Source organism: Stegodyphus dumicola, chromosome X2, assembly GCF_044657685.1.
Source record: "Stegodyphus dumicola isolate Sdum_Otavi_A_Nest chromosome X2, ASM4465768v1".
Lineage (NCBI taxonomy): Eukaryota > Metazoa > Arthropoda > Arachnida > Araneae > Eresidae > Stegodyphus > Stegodyphus dumicola.
Window position 1 is genome coordinate 195,525,750 of NC_140781.1, and position 22,377 is coordinate 195,548,126.

Genomic DNA, 22,377 nt, shown 5'->3' on the forward strand with positions numbered 1-22,377 from the left:
TTCATTGCTTCATCATTAGTATTATTTCATCAAACTTCAATTAATCATCAAATGTAAAGTTATCAAATAATGATCAAATAAATCATCGACGAAGAATATTGGTGTCTTGAAGTAACTGAAGCATAGTACTTATGATTTCGATGCAGCAGAGGAATGGCAAGTCATCACGGCATGCGATAAGGCTTTTATTAATTTGATAAATCCACAGGATTCCATTTGCAGTTATACTCGGTATTTTATAGTTTAGTCTAGGGTCTAGTGTTCAAGAGGCCGAGCCGCCATGTAGGACGTCATTCTATTTTGGTCTAATGATGACACTGATACTAACGTTTAGTAATTTAATAGCTAAAGAAACATAGAAAAATGAAAAGAAGTAAGATGAAAGATTGAGCCCGCAGCTTCACAAAAAAGCGGTGATCATCACATCATAAAAAGGTTTTTTGAGTCTTTGATTTAACTGCGTCGCTACTTTCAGTTCACATTTAATCATCTCCGTCTCAAATACGGAATCCTCTCACGCGCAGAAGGAAGGATTTCATCTCGCAGCTTGCGAAGTCATCTAGCTGTTGTCGAGGTTGCCAGATGTAAGATGTCAGGTGAAGTTGTAGAAAAAGGGCGGATGACTACAATATATGTAAGTATATATGTATATATATATTTTACATGTTGAAATGCGTTTATTATTATGGAGTAATAAATTTCATGTATTCCATTTATCAAGCTTCAGAGCGAAATTCCAACCTGAATTCAAAAGGTGTCTTCAAATTTTCACGGTATGAAAGGCTTCATCATATGCCAGTCTTTCTTTACATTAAATAGTCAGTCTGCAATAATTCTAAGTTAGATCTCCCATGTCTTTGATGTGAATAAATTTCTTAGTTGTTAAATGAAATTAATGTACAATTTTCTACAGCTGTACGTAAGTCAGAAAAAAACTTCAAAAACTCATCTTATAAGTTAAAAGCGGTCATGAAAATTAATTTAATAAATAAAAGCCTTCCAGTACCCAAACGGGATTGGAAAGAAAACCAAATATTGTACGATTCTATATCTCTTTATATGCAAATTTCTAACCGTTCAGGTAGACGGTTTCTTGCCCCATCTTCCTTCTAAGTACAGAAGTCACAAACTCAAAGGACAGTTAAAAAAAAATCTGTCTTTCCCATGTCATTCTGACGGTTGCACAAACTAACACGATAGCAGAAACTCGATATCCGCTACTTGCGTTAAATCTAGAACCAATCAAATTAAAAGGTAAAATGCCATTTAACACATCCCTACATAAGAACGACTTGGGCGCTAAAGATTCCTTGAAATTAATATTTCTTGCCGAAGATAAATCCAATCAATTCAAATTAAGTAACAGAGAGGCGTAAACAGTTTAGCAGGTCAGTAAGATTTCCAAGATTTCCCTCTCCCATACTCAAGAACTCTGAACTTATATGCGTAAACCAATTTGCTTTTTGGTTGGGGATGACGAAATTAGATATAATAAGAGAGCATAATAGAAAAACTGGGTTACTTAAAAAAAAAAAAAACCATAAGATTTTCACGAAAGGCGGTTGATGCATTAACAACGTGACCTTGAAATTCGTTGATCCCCTTATGTAGGAATTTCTGGCCCTACAACCAAAAACTAAACACAAATCCACTATAGAAAGTTAAAATTTTCGATGTGACGGCGGGCAAATACTTGATGATTTCACATAAAGCTATTAGGTTTTCTTAATCAGTTTGCTTGGGAGTGTCAGATAAAGAGCTGCTGAGTTTTTCTGCTTCATCTTGAATGTCTAGCGGACCTAACCACTCGTATGACTCGCGTACTAAGCTCCTTCGCCTAAGGAGAGCGTCTCATCAACAAGGAGGAATAAAAGACTATAAAAAAGACCAATTGAAGAGAAGGGGACTGTCTCCTCCTCTCTGGACTTACCGTTACACGAATACAAGGAGATGTTCCGTCATGTATATTTGTTATTCCTTGCCATGATAATAAATAGCTAATATTTCGTAACTGTTTTATTGAAAGGAGAATCGACCAGAATCTACGGTAACTATTGTCAGACGCGACGCCGATATTCCCGGCAGGGTTGTAGGGAACTGAAAATAAATTTGAAAGAAGCTGGTGGAAATTGGCAGTGACTACACAAAACAGAGATACCCTTCCTTCCCGCAATATGAACGGGTTTCTTATTTTAATCCGTTGAGCTCTGTAACTTATATATTGTCCACTAGGTATGGCTGTCCGGCAAGTATGGCACCACCGAGTTTGCACTTTGACATGTTTCTACCAAGTTTGGCTTCGATACCTATGGTTTTTCACACTATTGCATTTTAGATAGCCAGAAATGTGCATTACGAATATTAATATGATACTTTATGTCGTAAAATTTTGTCATAAATTGTCAAATATCATAATAAGTTATTGAAAAAGTCACATCGATTGCTTTTACCTTGTTACTATAAAGCAATCAATCTGTCGCTGCCTCGTTAACGAAACATGAATCTACGTTTCTGTAAATTAAAATTATTAATTTTTTTTTTTTTCATTTTCCGATTTTTAGTGTTGATAATATGTGTGATATTTAGAATAGAAGTGCATTGTATTTAAAGTATATATTAATATAGATACTGTTAGACAGAAATTTGATCTCATAGACAAAAGACTTAAAATTATATGAATAACGTTTAGTGGATTTTGCTATTTTTATGATTTTCTTTCACTTAATTATTTGTGTTAAAACATATATTGAATACATGTATCTTAATCTACTATTTATTCTATTGTAAGACTTCTAATTAACAGCAGGTTACTAACGCGTTATGTTTTGCGGAAGGCAAAACACATGTCCTGTTTTACAATGCCGTGTGATCCTTCCATAATTTAACAGTCGTTGATATAATTGAATACACTGTGTCTGACTTGTGATTATCTCTATTTCAAGTATTATTTATTTTCTACAATGTCAGTAAAGTAATTAATTAAAATATTTAAAAATGTTGACATTTCTAGCAATTAAACAATTGAATGTATATAAAAGGTGTATGTTTTCAAACGTTTTTCTCTTCTAGTTGTACCGGAAGAGTTGAATAAAACAGTGAGTCAAATGCATGGCAATTTAACATCTGTGAATTACCCATCGAATTATCTCAACGACCTCGATTATATTGCCGAAGTCATTGGACCATCCAATTCCCGTGTGGTGCTCACGTTTCATCACTTTGATCTCGAATGGCAAGAAGATTGCCTTTACGATTTTGTGCTCTTGCGTTCCGATTTGAAAGAAGAAGGAACCAAATTATGTGGCGAACATCTCAGCGAGAGGTTGGTTACAAATTTTCTTTTTCCTCTCTTAAGTTGCTGCATGAAAGACCTTGTTTCGAATTTTATTAAAAGTAGAAAAAGGGAGATTTTGATTACACTTTGCTACATCATTGCAAGGAAATGGAATTCTGTGCACTAAAATCTTGATTATAGTATTATCAAGTACATCTTATGCAGAATGGTTTGACATTTCGTGTTCGACTATGTATATGTACAATGTGGATGAAATTGAAGCAATGGATATGGAGGAATTATATGGTGGTTTGCGTGGAACCTAAAACTTCTATTTACCGTGCTATCAAACACTTTTTACAGTCGATACTAAACGCATGTGGTTCAGTTTCTATTATTTATTCATCTTTAAAGTTCAATTCCCATTAAAAAAAGCAGTAAGATAATTTTTCTGGGTACTTTATCTAGACTCTAAAACTAATTGTACAACCTATATTAACCCTCTCGCTGCGTACTTTTTTTTATCAAAATAGGTTCAAAAATTGCGTATCTTTTATTACATATTTCAAATCTACATATATTTCAGAGTTAAAATATACATTTTTTTTTTTTTTTTCAATATAGAATTAGAACATAGAAAAAGGTTGTCAAAATACAGAAATTGAAGAATAATGATATAAAAGGAAAATTTTAAACATTAATATTGCTTAAATTATGATTTATTTTATAAAATACAAAGGTAAAACATATATACAAATGAAAACATTTGCATAATGTAATATTTTGCATGTCAATTTTGCACTACTGTCGAACGTTTTCAATGGAAACTGAATTTTCAGATTTATCACTATCTTCAGAGGAATCCAAGAAATTCTCATCAGTTTCGCTATAACTATCTTCAATATACTTGAAATCAGAGTCAGAACTACTATCAATGTCGGAAATATCGTCAGGAATATAGGTTATATCACTCGCTAAACGCTTCCTGCCAGATATCTCTAAGCTCTGAAAAGCGCGCGCAAAATGCTATATTACGTATTCTTGTATATTTGGCAGAAATGTGGACAATTAAAAGCATCTGTTAGTCCACATCTAAATGAACAATTAAACGTCACAGAAAAGCCGAAAGGAAACCTTGAACGAGAAAAGAACGGGTTGCACAGTTAAATAAATGGCAAAAATTCATCCTCGTGGAAATCGGAGGTTGCGCAAATTTTGCTACTTTTAAGTTGCCCGTGGAAATCTCGAGATGCGTAGAGAGAGGGTTAAGACGGAGATAGTAAGGAAGTATTTAAGAAGCATATTTAAAACTATTAATTTCGTATTGAGAAGAAATCACCAGAGGCCAAGGCTGAACACTGGTAGTTCGACTCGGGATCAAATCTTAATGAACTGGCTTGTCTGCCTGGGAAGTTTCTCGACTTTCTTCATGTACGTTGTGTATTTAATGCTGTAAATATGTAATCCTTATGCTATGCTATGTCATATCACGTTGCAATGCTGTGTCATGTTATGTCTACGCTACGCTATGATATGTCATCATGCAATGTCCACCTGTCGCATAGGTCATGCCACACTGCGAATTGTATGCTGTAAATATGTAACCTCAATATGTTATGTCGCTAATATGTTATGCTTAACTATATTATGTCGCTATACTGTCTCCATCTGTCGTGTAAGTTACATTACGTTGTGTATTTAATGTTGTAAATATGTTATGTCCCTATGCAATGACTATATTCTATCCTATGTCACGTTGAATGCTATGCCATGTCATGTCTGAGTTATGTTATGTCGCCATGCAATGCCCTCCTGTCGTGTAGGTAATGCAACGCTAGGTATTTTATATCTATAGCATAACATGTTGTAAACATGTTATGCTATAGATGGAGTGGGTCCGCACTATACCCGATTAGTCTTTGAAAGCCGTCCGGCCCTGCTGTCACCTGTCACCTGTGTAACGTGAATACGATTAATTCCCCCTTTTAGGGAGACTTTCCAATAGTCTTTTGCCATAATCTAATAAATCCTAATTTTTATTACGAAACCGCACATAGAGTTTAGTGGTATGATCTAAATAAAAGAACAGAACATTTTTTTAAAGACTGTTTGCATAAGTGTAAATTAATTAAACGCAAAATAGAATACGAGGGAGAAATTTTAAGAGGAATAAATGCTTCTTTAACAGTCTTCTCTAAAGCGTATTCTGAAAATATAATTATGAGTTAACTCCCAGATTAAAGGAATAAAGAAACTGTGGTTACACTTCGTGTAATAGATATTTGGTTTATTTGATGACAAATTGAATGGCAAAGCACGCGATGGCACTATCTGCCTAAGAAAAGAGATGACTTCGTAGAGGACTTTCTTAAGGAAACTGACTCGTATGCACATTACACGTGGGGAAAACCATGAAAACGCTAATGCCACCAGCCCATTCACCAGAAATCAGACCAAGATTCCAGTCTTCAGCAATTTTACCGCTTGTCCGCTGGCGGACGCTCGTGTTCTAGAGGCATTGTCATGAGGAATATGCTTTTCAATGCATTTTTAGACTGCTACTTTTAAAGGTGATTTTGGACGATTTTCGGTAATTAGTTTTAGGTGAATATTAATTTCTGCTGTATACCAGCTTATCTAGAGATAAAATTAGTGATTCTTAGACGTCTGCACTTTAACAGCAAATTATGACAGAAAAATACGATCATTGGCATCCATTAGATTTATTTTATTATAAAAATTTTGTTTTTTGATTTATTTTTCGTATTTTAATAAAGTTCAACTGAAGAAAGAATGTTGTACATTATAATAACAGGGAAATATGGCACCATGCAGTGGACATGATTAATAATAACAGGAAAATATGAAACCACGCAGCGGACATGATTAATAATGCCAATGAAATTTCTTCCGCGTAAGATAAATTTTCGGTTTCTGCCGAGCTATTTTAAAGAGATCTTATAGAGTGATGATGTTACCCCATTAGCCGGGTAACGCCGGAGATGACTTCCACGACTGACCTAAAAGTACAGTTAGACGAGGGCAGTTAAAAACACACTGAGGAAAGAAATAAAGTCTATTATGATTAACAGATAAGCACAGTTAATGATTTACCGTTACTTTCTAGCAGTTTAATATGGACACTAAATTTATTTGGTTACTTTGTAAGACCTATCTCTATTATTCCACATATTAAATTAGATCCTACAATGAACCTGGCGAATTCTCGCACAAGCGTCAATAAATTACTAGCACAGAAGAAAGAGTGAAAAATAACCTTTTATTAATTCAAACTAATTTAACAGAAAGGCATGGACTTCGTGAGTTACAAAAACACAGTCCATTTGCGGTGAGAATTAAAATGTAGAATATAATAAAGTCAAACCTGAAATAAATAGTGCAAGAACGCACTTAAATTTACGCCTAAGACGTGGTCTCAGAGAAATCTGACCGGCATGATACTAATCTGTTAAGGCCAAGAGTCTTACTAGCGTGACCACAAAATAACAACGAAGCGTGCACTTGGCTAGCGAAACACGCTCTGAAAAAACTGAGATATTCACACTTTTAAAAAGCACTTCCCTTAACTTTAAGTTTACATCCTGAAGAGAAAATGTTAGGAGAAATTGAGAAGTTTCGAACAAGAAATCAAACTTAAAATAAATGTGTTATGCAAAATAAGGAAAACCATACAACTTAAATTAAATCATTCTTCCAAACCAAAAAGGACACACACTTCAAAATCTAAAGAAATATAATTTTGTTTGTATTACTCTTGCGTTTCTCAACAGAAAACAGAAGATTGATGACTCTACATTTGAATTATTTTTACGATTAATTAATTTGATTTTAATCGACAATTTAACAATGTTTATATATTCTGGATTGTATAACATTTAATTACTTTATTATGGGAGAAGGAAAGCTTCTAGGTACTATGGCAACACATTATATCTTTGCTTTTATGCCGTAAGCAAAAAGAAAATGAAATGTGACACTTTTTATTTACTTTTTGTTTCTTTTTCTGTAGACGGTTTTCTTTAATCCTGATGGTTTGGGATTGTAATGTTTGCATATTTTCTCAATAAATAAACATTTTTCAAACAATGAAATTGGCTGTAACGTAATGAATATACGGTGACTGATACACCAGAAATCTTTGTATCTCAAAGATGGCAGAGAATTAAAGTATTTTCCTTCAAGTTCCTTCGCTAAGACCAACACATTTATTTTAATGGCCAGGCGCTTTATTTAATAGCCATTATCCTTTTATCCTTTCTTCACTACAAGGCTCGGAAGTGGTGGCCATTTCATCATGGAAGCACCTAATAGGTGACAACCTTTGCCTCCTACGAAACGACGGACAGTTACAACCATACCTTCTCCAGGATTCCGTGTTTCACTTATATAAAAGGAGTACTACTGCAGCTCTTTTGTTTAGGACTCCATTTCGCTCTGGCTAGAATTACGATTTACATCAGAAACTGCGAAGTACCTGAGCCACGTTTTGGTGCAATTTAAACCCTGCGTTGAAGGCATGGCTGCAATTTATCCATCACTTCATAGGAAGCAACAGTGGCCCACCTATTAGGACCTTCCATAAAAAAAGGAGTACAGTTTCAAGCCTTAGTAGTGCCCAATGCTTATGAACGGCTAGGACCCATCGTTGGAAAAACATGGTAAGAAACTTAATTTTTTTAGACTGCTATTTTTAGACCCATTTATTGTACTTTTAAAATTAGGTCATCACTTTATTTGTAATTTAAGAAATGTCTAAAATAGAAACGTATTTATTTGTTTGGTGTTGTAAATTATAATATTAAAATTTTATTTTCTTCATTTTACAGAGAATTTGTGTCTAGGACAAACAAAGCTTACGTCAGTTTCCATTCAGATTTCTCAATTACGGCTTCAGGTTATTTGGCTTCATGGGAAATCGTTGACCTTTCTGTCTGCCTTAACAGGAAGCTGCTAATTCTAGAACCAACTCATATCACGAGTCTGCGATATCCCCGGGCTTACTTGGGTGGACTGGAGTGCCGTGTGACTGTCAGTGCTTCGTCAACATCGAAACGTCTTCTGCTGACTGTTATCGATCTTGATCTAGGCCACTGTATGGATGACTACCTTGAAGTAAAAATCAAATACAGTAAACTTCTTTGACGTGTTTGATACCCAACATTTATTTATTAATTCATTACTAAAATTTTTATCACGAAATATAATACTAGCATTAAAATAAAGCTTTAAAATTAACAGAGTTATTGTATAGATTTATAACTTCGTAAATTACAAAAAAAGTTAAATTCCATAGACACAGTTTTATTGCATATCTGTTTCTTGATACGTAATGAACATTATAGTCATTCTCATAGCAAATACAATATAACCAAAAATGTTCTTGTCAGATCAGACATATGTATAACAGACAGCATGCTTTTCTAAAGTTCTTGCAACTGTGCAATGCCTTGGGAATAACACGCGGGGATCTTGGAAGCAAAGAAAGGAACACGTCCCGCAGGTCTCCTTCACTGTCAAAAGATTTCTCAAGGAGATGGTTGCTCAGCGAATGGAAGAGGTGGTAGCTATGTGGAATAATAGGAGCTATGTCCGGAACGCGTATAGTCTCTCAGCCAAACCGCCTAATGGTATCACGGGTATCACTGGTGGTCCTTACGAAGGGCCGTCTTGCATTGTCGTGGAAAAACAGCAAACTCTTGCAATTTAACTTACGCTGGCTTTTTCTGCCGCAATGCATGTTGCACCCGTTGCAACTGCTACGAGTGCAGATGCTATGTAGTATAGCCCGGAGGTACTAGTCGTAATGCGCCACTTGGTGACTAGGTCAACAGACACTTAACACATTTTACCATAATCAAATAAAGCAAAAAAATTAATCTATCCAACTGGTCTGTTCTCCGCCTGATCAGTTTTTCAGTTTTCACTTGTCTCGGAAGAGAAGAAAGCAAAGTTTTAAGAAAATGTTTTGTTGGTAATATTTACGGGAACTTTAGAAAGTATGAAATGGATATATGAATAACTGGGTTTTCTCTGATGTTATATTTTCGAAGTCAGTACTGTATGCAAGTCCCCTATGTAATTTTTTATGGATGTGTGTAATCACACACATACTACTGTAAGATCGTTAGTACTGTACTGTAAGATCGTTTTCAACGCAACACATTAGATACAAATATTAAACAAATTTCATTCTGACTACTGGCTACATAATGATATTATTAATGTAACTCTTTAAATATACAATTTTTAATGTTCAAGACTGTCGAAAATGGAGTATTTCATATTTTCAAATCTCAGCTTTGCCTGATTTTATATGCTATTCTTCAGGCATTCACACTGATATGCGTGTAATACATATAAAGTTATATATGAAAAATACTCACGTAATGTATACTAGATCTTACAAAGTAGTCTTAAAATGAGGGCTAAAACTTTTTATTTAAAAATAGGAAGAAAATTTGCTGCATTCATCTTAAATCGTTCAGTATTAAAAATACTACATTAATATTAATTTTCTTTGTTCTCGATGATTTCATTTATATTTATTAGTGTATTTTGTCTTATACCTTATACATGCATTATCCATTTATACCATTTACGTAAACGTAAAATCTGCATTCTAGTTACATAAGTTACGTTGCGCTTTTTCATGTTTTCACAACTTCTAATTTAATCCATAGGTAAACCTGGATCCAGCTGATGAGATGAAAAAAATTAAATTATGTGGAAATGATATATTACCCGGTACCCAGCTTCTAGCGTATGGTAACGAGGCTCATTTTGTCTTTCATAGCGCTGAAGATACTACAATGGGAAGCCCAAAAAATCGTGGTTATAACCTTACGTGCGAAACCTGTAAGTCAAAACAATTTTTCTGCAGATATTTTTGAAGAGTTGAATTGAATGCTATTTTTAATTGCAACAAATGATGCGAAGGTTTGCATGCCTTTTATTAACAATTTCTCAAAAACTGAATTTCATCGTTTATTAATATAAATAATTGTAATCTGTACGTAAAAACAATAAAATGTACCTTTCACTTATTAAACCATACGCCCTTGTAATAATTATTTTATTATCAATAGTTCCCTTACTGAAAGGTTGGAAACAAGATATCAGCAGAATGTTTATCGACTTCATTTTGTCTATTAATCTCACACTTTAGAAGTGCAAGACTTTCTGACGTCAGTAAAGAAAAGTCTAAAATTTTGAATAATGCAGGCTCAAGGAAGCTGAGCTTGCACAGCAGTATTATTAATATATATACCAAACTGCAACTAAATGAGGTTCTGTTCCAAAATAGAAATAAACATACTATCTCTAGCAAAAAGAAAACTTCAAATTCAGTTCGGTTTGATTCTATGTTTCATTTTATTTTGTGACCAAATTATTATTTTTTTTTTGTTGTTGTTCTCTAAAATCCTTTTTCCCCCCCTAAGCCGACATGTCTTCACTCTTTCAATTGAATGTATCTGCCATCTCTTCATCTTCTTCACAATGTAAAGTTCTCTATGTAGAGTCATTAGGACATTTTAATTCTGGAGACGTGAAAAATGTACAGTGTCCTTGCCAGGATTCGAACTCCGGACCTCCCGAATACAAGTCGAGTATGCATCCAATTACACGACAAAGGCATGATGATAGGAAGAAAATACTTTATATATACAATGTGATATTTTACTTGTAAAGACCTCTTCATGGGTTTTGTTCTGCAAACAAAAAGCTAAAAGTCTTCGTTTTTTTATTACATTTTTTTTCTCACAGATGAATCAAAAGTCCAATAAGCTTACACATTCTTATGGTTTTCTTCCTTTTATCCAGTGAGGAAAGGAGGACACGAAATAATTTTCAGTTTTTTTCCCTTTAAGGCAATCTTACTGCAATTTCATTCACATACGACTCCAGGTTCCGGACTTTAACAATGAAATATATTTTCCCAATTAGGCAAAAACCAATACTGGATTGAAGGTTTTACTCAATTTTACATTAGTATTGTTGAACATCTCTCCCGAATAATCGAAATTAAGTCTATCTTTGCGAGTTTTTTTCCATTCCAATTAAAATGCAACTGACGACTCGCATAGTCGAGTTATCAGTTATCGCGCTTGTCGATGGAATAAGTATCTTTCAGAGAAGAGGAGAAAGCCGCATAACTATTTTAATTAATAAACAGAGCAAAGGTTCAAAAACTTCTCAAGAAAACACCAGTTTTTGAACCAGTTAATAATTTAGTTATTTATTTTATTTCAACTATGCGACACACAAAACTGAAAGTAAAAAAAAAATCATCCCGTTATAATCAGTAAACTTAAACTTTCGATGTTATCCTACTGTCAGCACTTCAGTAAAGAGGGAAACTATAATATACTGCAGTTATGATACAAATTTATGATTTCTATATAATTTTTTGGCAGGGGAAGAAAAGCTTTTTTTTTCTCTTTGCATAAGAATTTACAAACCAGATCAAAACATAGTCTGAAAAAATACTGTATTAGATGCGCTTATAGAGTTGCATATACTGGAAGCCGGTATATTACTTAGTGTATACTAATCAGTCAAATAATCTTATTATGTACTTCTATCTGCAAGATAGAAGTACATAATAAGTTAGTACTTTAACTGTTTATATGTTATTGAAAACAGAAGACACACTTGAACTGTTTGGCCTCCTTTTCTCTGAATCGCATTAAATGTGTCGGAGACACTATAGACAAACATCTGAAGACACTTTTGCAACAAAAAGCAAATATATCTGCAGTAGTTTGAAATGGTTCTGATAGAAAAATGGGAAATACCACCACCAGAACTTATAAACAATAATTTAATTAGAGGCACGGATACACGATACAAAACTTGCATCACCATTCTATGTAATCATGCCTATTACTGCCACCTTTTCCCTTTATTTCATTTCTTCGTATCATGATAATCAGTACAAAATAGGCGAATTTGAAAGATTTTTGTTTTCCATTTTTACTTCGTTAATTCGATACTGTTTCGCTGTTTTGCTGTTTCGCACTTCAATAACCGACGAAATATTTGTTGAAAGTTTTTTTTCACTCTCAGGCTATTTTACTGCAACTGAATACAAATGCCATTATCAAATTATACACTAGTTTGTTATTAATGAGATGCCCAAATATCAGAATGATTTCTTTCATGTATTAAGAAATAATCTCGAAAAAGAAGGTAAAATCTTCTTTCAAAATTTTAATACAATTTAATATTTTTATAACAACTGTCGTTTTTTTAAATCATCTGATATAAACTTCAAAAAATCTAAAAGAAAACTTGTTTTAAAGTAATCATTACCATGTTTTATATTATTTATTAATTTTAATAGAACTTTTAAATGAATTTTTTTAAATGAACTCTGTGCTTTTTCTAATAGGGGGAGAGAATACGTTAGAGAGCACTCTCTACTTAAATTCTAGAAGAAAAGGTAAGATTTACAGTCTTAACTTCCAACATCAGCTGCCAGTAGGTCTCAACTACAGCCAGAGAATGATAGTCCCTGTTGGTTACAAGATTTACCTTCGTTCACCTAACATAAGTTACTCATCTACTGAAAGATCCATAGCATGCGATGGCAGCGGAATCCTGATTCAGGATTATTATTCTGTACAAAAAACTCTTTTCTTCTGGAGTCCTTGTCAATCTACAAACTTGGAAGATGCGGAAGGATTTTGGTCGACACTGCATGTTTTGAATATCCAGTCTTGGAATTTTGATGGCAGTTTGCCTTTGTTTTACTTTGACTACAAGGTTATTAAAGGTAAGTACGTTAATTGGTTCCTACATATGAGTTTTAAACAAAATAAATTTGCAAAATTAGGTTATTTAGAATCAGACATTGTGTGAGTACCAGGATACATTTACGAAGAGATTACGTAACTCATTAATTTATTTTCAGTTAAAACGGGTACATAATTATGATTAAGGCTACTTTCCTAATTCCTTTCCAGAACGGCTAATTACTTCAATTTTCAAAATTACCTTAGCTTAAAACTCGACGTAAACTGTAAATGTAAACAGTAAGCAAGTGATAATTTAAAAGAAAATTAATTTTTTAAAATAATTAAATAAAGAAAACATTTTTAGTGAAATAAAATAAACAAATGGGGAGAGGAACAGATTATTGCAATATTCGTTTTTATAAGAATACATAGTTAAGAACCGATAGTTATATTTTCTATAACAGTCATAATAACACGAAGAATATTTTCGAGACACTGAATTATGTGTAGGGTTTGTGTAAGTGTTGTTATGTTAGTGCAAGTGTTACTAATCTAATGTGCCTAATATAGCCTGGTAGCCATAAATAAGACATGCACTTCTGATAATCAAAAGTCTTTTTCTATTTAGATGATCATTTTGTAAATACAACACTCGCTTTGCCATCAGATTCAGTGGATTCATGTAAACCCAACCCTTGCCAGCATAAGGGCAGATGCATAAGAAATGGAACCTCATACCGGTGTCACTGCTTTGGCCATTACACAGGTAGTTTCCTAGAATTTAAGAATTTCTTTTTAGAATAAGGTTTCTCAGTTGTAAATAATGTTATTTCTTGTTGCTGATGAAATGATAATTTCTCTTTAAGAAATACATCGAGAAAGAAAACATGAAACTTCATTACACAAGGCGCTTTAATTTATGGAAGCTGTTTAACATAATGCGATATATATAAAAGTAAAGACAATTCGTTATTTCCATTATTGACCTCCTTTTGCTTTTCTTCGGGATCCTAATTTCCTGAGTAGAACGGACTTACGAAAAGCAGTGCAGCTCAATTTGTAGAGAAAAACAAAAACGTTCAGTGATAATTAACTCGTAGTGTCATAGAGTGAAGCCACTAACAAGTCCTTACGTATACGAATACTAATCCTTAAGATACCGTGTAAGTAATAGAAAATAAGCAAGTACTAAACCTTAAGTTATCTTATTTAAAATATTAAATTACTTGAGATTAACTAATGCAATCGCCTTTAATCAGACAAATAAGATACTAAATGTTTCCAAATTTCGACTCTGCATTACGAATTCAAGTCGAATAAAAAAAAATAAAACTTAACTAAAAATTTAATTATAAACTTTTTATTTCTAACTAAACTATTAAAACTTATAACTAAACTATTTATTTCTAAATCTGACATAATATAATACGTACTTTGGTGCAGGAGGAAGATAAAATCAATCTAAGCGTAATGTACATGTAGTGAAGCATAACTTAGGTTATTATCAAATATCTGTTTCCATCATTAGAGAGTTGCGATGCTGAATGAAGAAACTTATGCTAAGATCGTTAGCATCAGCAATAGATTTAAGGCCTTGTACCTGATTGAAAAAAGCAGGCATTTAGTTACTATTTTGATGGCGAAAAATAAGATATCCAAAGCATTTGATCTGATGTTTTTTTAACTGTATTTCTGTTTTGATCTGTGTTTTAATCTTGTAACTGTACTTTTTTGGTATGTGTTGGGTGTGCTGAGTTAACCATGAAGACAATTATTATCGGCCAAAAGAGTTGCAGCTCACTTCTAAATTAAATTACATCCAAAGCGTTCACAAAACAATTACTTGGCAGTAACTAGTCATTTTAATCTAAATCATCATCTGCTATAATTGTATATCAATGCGTATTAAGAATGGCGTGGGCAAATAAGTCTTGGATTGAAAGTTCGCTTTTGCTCTCTGTTCTACAAAGACTGCATACATATTTTCAACTGTTTTGATGAAAGGAATAACAGTCGTTTTTTCTCTAATTAAACTGCCTAAAAGTGATGGAATTGGTATTTTTAACGCAGAGGTGTAATGAGTTGCATTATTTTTTTGTACATAGGAAAGTAACAAGGAAATATTCTTAAAAAATCTGCATATGTTTCCAACTGTTTCAAATATAAAAATTTAGGTCTTATAACAAAAGCCGCCATCCTCGGAAAACAATCATAATATTATTTTACCTCCATAAAAAGTAAACAAAATGATAAATAAAGATCTAAATATTAAAAAGCATATCGCTAAACACTGGCATGAGGCTAAATGCTAAGCGAGTTATAGAACTTCATAAAATTAGACACAAATGGTATATGTTAAGAGTTTTGTAGAAGCTTGGACTTAATTACGTAACTGTAAGGGGAAAATGCGTCTTACTTCATCAAAACTGGAAAAAATAACCTAAACATTTTGCAGAGGACAATAATTCAAATAAAGTTCCAAAGATGAGGTTTGATTAATTTTGGCTTCTCAAAAGACGTTTAAAGAGCTATAAGGAAAGTTTTTTTAAAGTAAAACTCTATATTTTATCAAAATAAAACTTTAACTTTTTCATTAAGTCCATGTCTTTTTTCAGAGAGCCCTGAATGAAGCAGACTGCATCAGATCTACCGCTGAATATTTTGAAACCGTAATGAAAAGTTGTTACTAAATCTTCGTCTTTGTTCGCACTTCTTTAAAGCCCTTTTATGTTTTAGTAAACATGCTTTTGGAGTGATAAAAGGAAAGCTTTTTGAAAGCAAAACTAAATTTATGTTTGGACTACAAAAGACAGTAGGTGACAGGAGGAGAAATATGTGGTACCCTTGCTATCTGTAACAAATGCCTACTTATGCTGGAAATCAAAATATGTACCAAAAACCAAGAGAAAGATCTATCAGAAAGAACATTTACTAAACAATTATTGAAGGCATTTGGTATAAAGCAGAGAAAAGTCTTTTAAAAGTCTGTAAACAGCCACTTAATATCTCGATAATAAATTCACTTTCATATCTGTGTATGATGGATTATAAGCCGTTTCGTTTAGTAGTTTTCCAGTGATAAGATAAACTTCAAGAATAATGCTGTTCCATGAATACTTTTTAAACAGCCTTTGTATTTCCATTTAAAAGTAATGAAATGTTTAAACCTATTTAATGATAATGAATATAGAATGCTTAATTTGCTTAATTGCATGTGCTGTATTTTGTGAGAATTCGTGGAGCAATTAGGTATTTATTGGATCGGAAAAGAGAAAAATTATCATTGCCTTCAATGCAGTTCAAACACCGAACTTCCCTACTGCCAGCCAGATGTGCTTCCAATCACACCACGAAAGCAAGCGAAAAGGAAAACGAAATATCCCTTACATTATGTCCCATTCAAAGAGTGATTGGGTAGTCAAATTCAGACGGTGAAGATTCATTTTCCACCACATTCTTAGTTCAGGCGCCTCTTGTAGACCGATTTAAACTTTTTGGAGCAGGAAACACGAAACATGAGCATTGGCCTTGCCAGGATTCAACGTCCGGACCTTCCGATCTGAAGTGTTTAGAATTACACCACAAATGCAAGCTATAAGGCAGGAGAAAAATTTTTCATAAAGCTAACAAGTGCACTGTTATCGCTAACATTTAAATTTAATGCCAGCAAAACCATTTTTAGCATTTCTTTTATTCTAACGCACCATCGATTGTAAGACGTAACCCTTATTTTTAGTATCGCCAAAAAGGAAAAAAATGTCTAAGAAAATCGAATAAATTAAATGGAACTCTAAAATATGCCTCTAACAAACAAATTTATAACACTTTATGTAAACTGAAAACAAATTTAACTTATAACAATTATTATTATAATATAGTTAGGTTTTAACCAGCCCAAATAAGAGATATTTTTCGGCAGATGTTATTTCCTTCTGACGCAATGCCAGGATGTTATTTATCTGAATCTCGATATCCATATCATATGATGTTACAGATAACATGGAACCGTTCATTTTTAGGAATCATTAACATGTGTTGATGGGTACTATATTCTTTAGTATTGTGAATGAAGATAAGTGAATATCATTGAAGTCTACATAACCGCGATTTCAAGAGCCCAACAATCTAAATTCATAGGACTTCAAATCTGGAAGATCATTCATACAGAAAATGAAGACATTGCAGCGGCAGCGGCAAACAGGCGATACGGACTTAAAAACTGTACAGAAAAGCGCCAATTGGCGAAACAGTAAACCCGTTTGGCAAACCTACAGGCTGACGGGGAGAGAAGAATTTTCCCCGGCAGTCAAGTGGAACTACTTCAACAAATGTGTGCGTCTCTGCTTCGCCGAGATATGTGAACTTGTGTACTCGCATGTGTACTGTGCTCTGAATTTCTTGAGCCGTTATAATGTACCCGGCAACTGTTACTTTTCCTTATTAAATTTGATTATTAATTGTAACATGTCTATCTTAACTAAGATTTCGGCTTTCCTAGTTAATGTTAGGGATATTTTCGTATGCAACACGTACATCATTGGTGACCCTGTCCCTCGCTCCTTCTGTTTCGATCCCTAATGACTATCTGTCTCAGTCTTTGCTAAAAAACTAAAAATATGCCTTATTTTGATGCCAATGCTCTTCCTTATGACTGATAAAGGCTCCACCCTATTTATTTCCTCCTCATTTTATCGTACGGATTACACGTGGTTTATCACACTTAAGGAGGATTTACAGGTATGTGGTCAATTTTTTTTAATTATCTGGATTGGTCTTAATTATGTTTTTGTGATATGTTTTGCTCTAAAATTATAGTTTTAATTTAATTATTGATTGTTTAAAATCGATCTTTGGGTAATATTTGTGCTCACACTTTTATTGAGATATTGAATGTCTTCATTATTTTATTCTAAATTGATACTGTTTTGATAAGGTATAGTGCAAAACATTAAGTTTACGATTTACGATATATTTATAATTGGCAACCATGCCAGGATCGGAAGGCCAAACCAACGAGGAATCGAATATGGCGGTTCAGGAGCCACAAATCTCACACGTGGCAATTAAAATTCCCAATTTATGGAAAAAAAATGTTAAACTTTGGTTTATTCAAGTTGAAAGTAACTTTGCTTTAGCGAAGATTAGTAGCGATAGTACAAAATACAACTACGTGGTTTCTTCGATAGACCATGAAACTCTTTCCGCAGTATCAGATATTTTATTTAATCCCCCAGCGACGGCTAAATATGATACCCTTAAAGCTAGGTTAATAGTAGAATTCTCAGATTCGGAAAGCGAGCAAATACGCAGACTTATTTCTGAATTGCATTTAGGGGACGACAAATCATCTCACTTATTGAGAAAAATGAGAGAATTAGGTGGAAACTGTATAACTGAAGAATTTTTAAAATCATTATGGCTGCAAAGGTTACCTTCCGAGGTGCATGCCATTTTATCAATAAGTTCGGAATCCTTAGACAATTTAGCAAAAATGGCTGATAAGATAGCTGAAGTGCGCACGCCAACGAACAACAACGTGTTCGCGGTCCAGGCAGCTTCGGCGAGTTCCCCCAGAAACCCTAACGATTCTGGTGCCCCCCTCGAGGAACTTAAGACCTTAAGGAGTGAAATCTCTGCCCTAAGTAAACAAGTCGAGCGACTCTCCCGCGGAAAAACGAGGAATAATTTCCCCCGGGATCAACATAACAAAGCACGTAGTTTTTCGCGTGGGCATTCCCGAGAGCGTGTGAATAATTATTGTTATTTTCATTCGCGATTCGGTAATAATGCACGAAAATGTCGAGCACCTTGTTCCTTTTCTCAGAACACTACGGCCCAGGAAAACTAGTAGTAGCGGCTGGCGATCGAAATTCATCGGCAGTCGCGCATTCATGTCGTTTACATGTTTACGATAACAGATTAAATTTAAACTTTTTGATTGATTCGGATGTTTCATGTGTGACACCGACTTCTAAGTTTAAGAAAATGCATCCTGATTCGCTTCAATTATTTGCCGCGAAAAATTCCAGAATTTCTACGTATGGAACAAAATTGTTAACTGTGAATTTAGGACTTAGACGAAACTTTTCTTGGAAGTTTTTAATCGCCGATGTACCAGTGCCTATAATAGGAGCCGACTTTTTAAGGCATTTTGATCTTTTAATCGATTTAAAACGAGGTAGGCTTATCGATAATACTACGAAATTAACTCGTATTGGTTCTCTTTCCGATTCTAAAAATTATTTTTCGGTAAAGTTAATATCTGGTGATTCACCATATCACAGAATCTTGAAAGACTTTCTGGAAGTACTGAAGTTAAAATCCGATTCGGGTAGAGTAAAGCATAGTACGGTTCATTACATCGAAACAAACGGTCCTCCTGTGCACAGTAAACCGCGTAGGTTAAGCCCTAAGTTATACGAAGCAGTAAAAAAAGAATTTCAATTTATGATAGATCAAGGTATTTGTAGACCATCAAAATCAGCATGGTCATCACCTCTTCATGTAGTTTCTAAAAGTTCGGGCGACATACGGCCAGTAGGAGACTACCGAAAACTAAACGCGTGCACCGAACCCGACAGATACCCTATCCCGCATTTACAAGACTTTAATAATACGCTTAGCGGAAAGACAATTTTTTCAAAAATTGATATCGTTCGGGCATATCATCATATACCAGTCCATCCAGATCATATACCGAAAACTGCAGTTTGCACCCCATTTGGTCTTTTCGAATTTCCGTTTTTAAATTTCGGACTGTGCGGAGCAGCTCAAACCTTTCAAAGGTTTATGAACGAAATTCTTGGAGATCTAAAATTCGCCTACGTGTACTTAGATGATATTTTGATATTTAGTGATACGGAAGATGAGCATAAATCTCACCTACGTACTGTTTTTGAAAGATTAACTTCATATGGATTGACAATTAACGCTTCGAAATGTGTTTTCGGCGTTCCGGAAATATCTTTTTTAGGCCATATAATCAATAAAGATGGTACCAAGCCTCTGACGAACAAAGTGGAACCGATACTTAACTACCCACTTCCTAAAACGGTAAAAGATTTGCAGAGATTTTTAGGATTTTTAAATTTTTACCGTCGATTTTTACCCAACGTAGCCCAGAATCAAATACATTTAACTTCGTATTTAAAAGGGGCTAAGAAAAATGATAAGACAATCCTGAATTTGTCTGAGGAAGCGCGGAGTGAATTTCAAAAGTGCAAACAGCTAATCGCTAATGCTGTTCTTTTGGCACACCCGAAGAAAGATGCCCAGTTGGTTTTACAGGTTGATGCGTCAGACTTCGCGATCGGTGGAACGCTATCACAAATAGTTGATAGAAATTTACAGCCTCTCGCATTTTTCTCACGAAAGCTTTCGCTGGCGGAAAGGAACTATAGTGCGTATGATCGAGAGCTATTGGCAGCTTATGCTGCTATTAGGCATTTTAAGCATATGTTGGAAGCACGGAACTTTTCTTTAATCACCGATCACAAACCGCTCACGTATGCATTCCGACAGCGTTTGGATAAGTGTTCACCTCGTCAGGCTAGGCAGTTAGACTTTATCTCACAATTCACCACTGAAATTCGCCATATAAAAGGTTCGGAGAATATCGCTGCCGACGTACTTTCGCGTATAGAAGCAATAAGCATGCCTAACCCTATCGACTATGAGGAAATCGCTAAAATGCAAGAAATCGACCCAGAATTACAAACATTGCTTAAAGAGTCAAAAGTTCTACATCTCAAAAAAGTTACCTTACCGAATTGTAGCTTACCGATATATTGCGATGTGTCAACAGGTAACGCCCGTCCTTACATTCCTCCGGCATTCCGTGAGAAAGTTTTTGCCACCTTGCACAATTTGTCTCACCCCGGCATTCGCGCATCAACAAAGTTAGTATGTTCACGGTTTGTTTGGTCTTCCATCCGCAAAGATTGCGCGAAATGGGCACGGCAGTGCATTCCGTGCCAGAAAGCAAAAGTAAGCAGGCATACTAGAACCCCGTTAATGAAGTTTCCAGACCAGTCACAGAGGTTTGATCACGTCCACCTTGACATTGTTGGTCCCCTACCTCCTTCTCAAAATAATTATTACTGTCTAACTATGATAGATAGATTTACTAGATGGCCCGAAGCAGTACCCATACCAGACATAACAGCACGCACAGTAGCACAGGCTTTCTATGACCACTGGATTACTCGATTTGGTTGTCCGACTGTTATTACTACCGACCAAGGGCGACAGTTTGAAAGCGGCTTATTTCGAGCCCTTTCCCAATTATTGGGAATCAAGAGGATCAGGACGTCTCCGTACCACCCACAGGCAAATGGACTGATCGAGGAATTCCACCGTCCTTTGAAAGCTGCCTTAAAAGCGCACGATACCAGTGACTGGGTGGCTGCCCTTCCAACGCTGCTGATGGGTTTCAGCGCCGCTCTCAAAGAGGACATAGGAGCAACCACTTCTGAACTGGTGTATGGAAAGACTATCCGTCTCCCAGGAGAATTTTTCAATCCGACACCTCCGGATGCGTCCCCCAAACAGTTTGTGGAGGATTTAAAATCTCACTTTGCCAGTGTCCGCCCGACCACGACTTCTAGCCACGGCCAGCGAACATGTTTCATTCATCCACGCCTTCACGAGTCCACATATGTGTTTGTTCGACACGGCGGAGTTAGAAAACCACTTCAAACTCCTTATGATGGACCATTTAAGGTGCTAGAAAGACAAGATAAAACGTTTGATCTCGAAATAAAAGGGACTAAGCAAACAATCTCCATAGATAGACTGAAACCCGCTTTTGTAACCATGGACTCTTCTCAAGTTGCTTCCAAGGGTGTGGAAAAAACTTCGGACATTTGTATCACCCGTTCTGGACGATTAAACCGACCCCCGCATCGGTATGTCACATTTCGTTGACACTGCGGAGGGAGTATGCAGCGGCAGCGCCAAACAGGCGATACGGACTTAAAAACTGTACAGAAAAGCGCCAATTGGCGAAACAGTAAACCCGTTTGGCAAACCTACAGGCTGACGGGGAGAGAAGAATTTTCCCCGGCAGTCAAGTGGAACTACTTCAACAAATGTGTGCGTCTCTGCTTCGCCGAGATATGTGAACTTGTGTACTCGCATGTGTACTGTGCTCTGAATTTCTTGAGCCGTTATAATGTACCCGGCAACTGTTACTTTTCCTTATTAAATTTGATTATTAATTGTAACATGTCTATCTTAACTAAGATTTCGGCTTTCCTAGTTAATGTTAGGGATATTTTCGTATGCACGTGTTACTCACACGTACATCAACATATTATTTGGCTCTGGCCAAAAATTTAGAGCAAG

General features: G+C 35.0%; 1 protein-coding gene across 2 annotated transcripts in view; it reads left to right on the forward strand.

The window, feature by feature from the left end:
• The window catches only part of LOC118198260 (uncharacterized), a 324,065-nt gene that overhangs the window by 277,525 nt on the left and 24,163 nt on the right, over window positions 1–22,377 (forward strand). For both annotated transcript variants that reach the window (XM_085809850.1, XM_085809851.1), the window contains exons 14-18: window positions 3,070–3,322; window positions 8,122–8,407; window positions 9,976–10,150; window positions 12,687–13,070; window positions 13,661–13,798. In XM_085809850.1, the coding sequence (XP_085665976.1) occupies window positions 3,070–3,322; window positions 8,122–8,407; window positions 9,976–10,150; window positions 12,687–13,070; window positions 13,661–13,798 (1,236 nt within the window). The remainder of the gene's footprint in view (window positions 1–3,069; window positions 3,323–8,121; window positions 8,408–9,975; window positions 10,151–12,686; window positions 13,071–13,660; window positions 13,799–22,377) is intronic.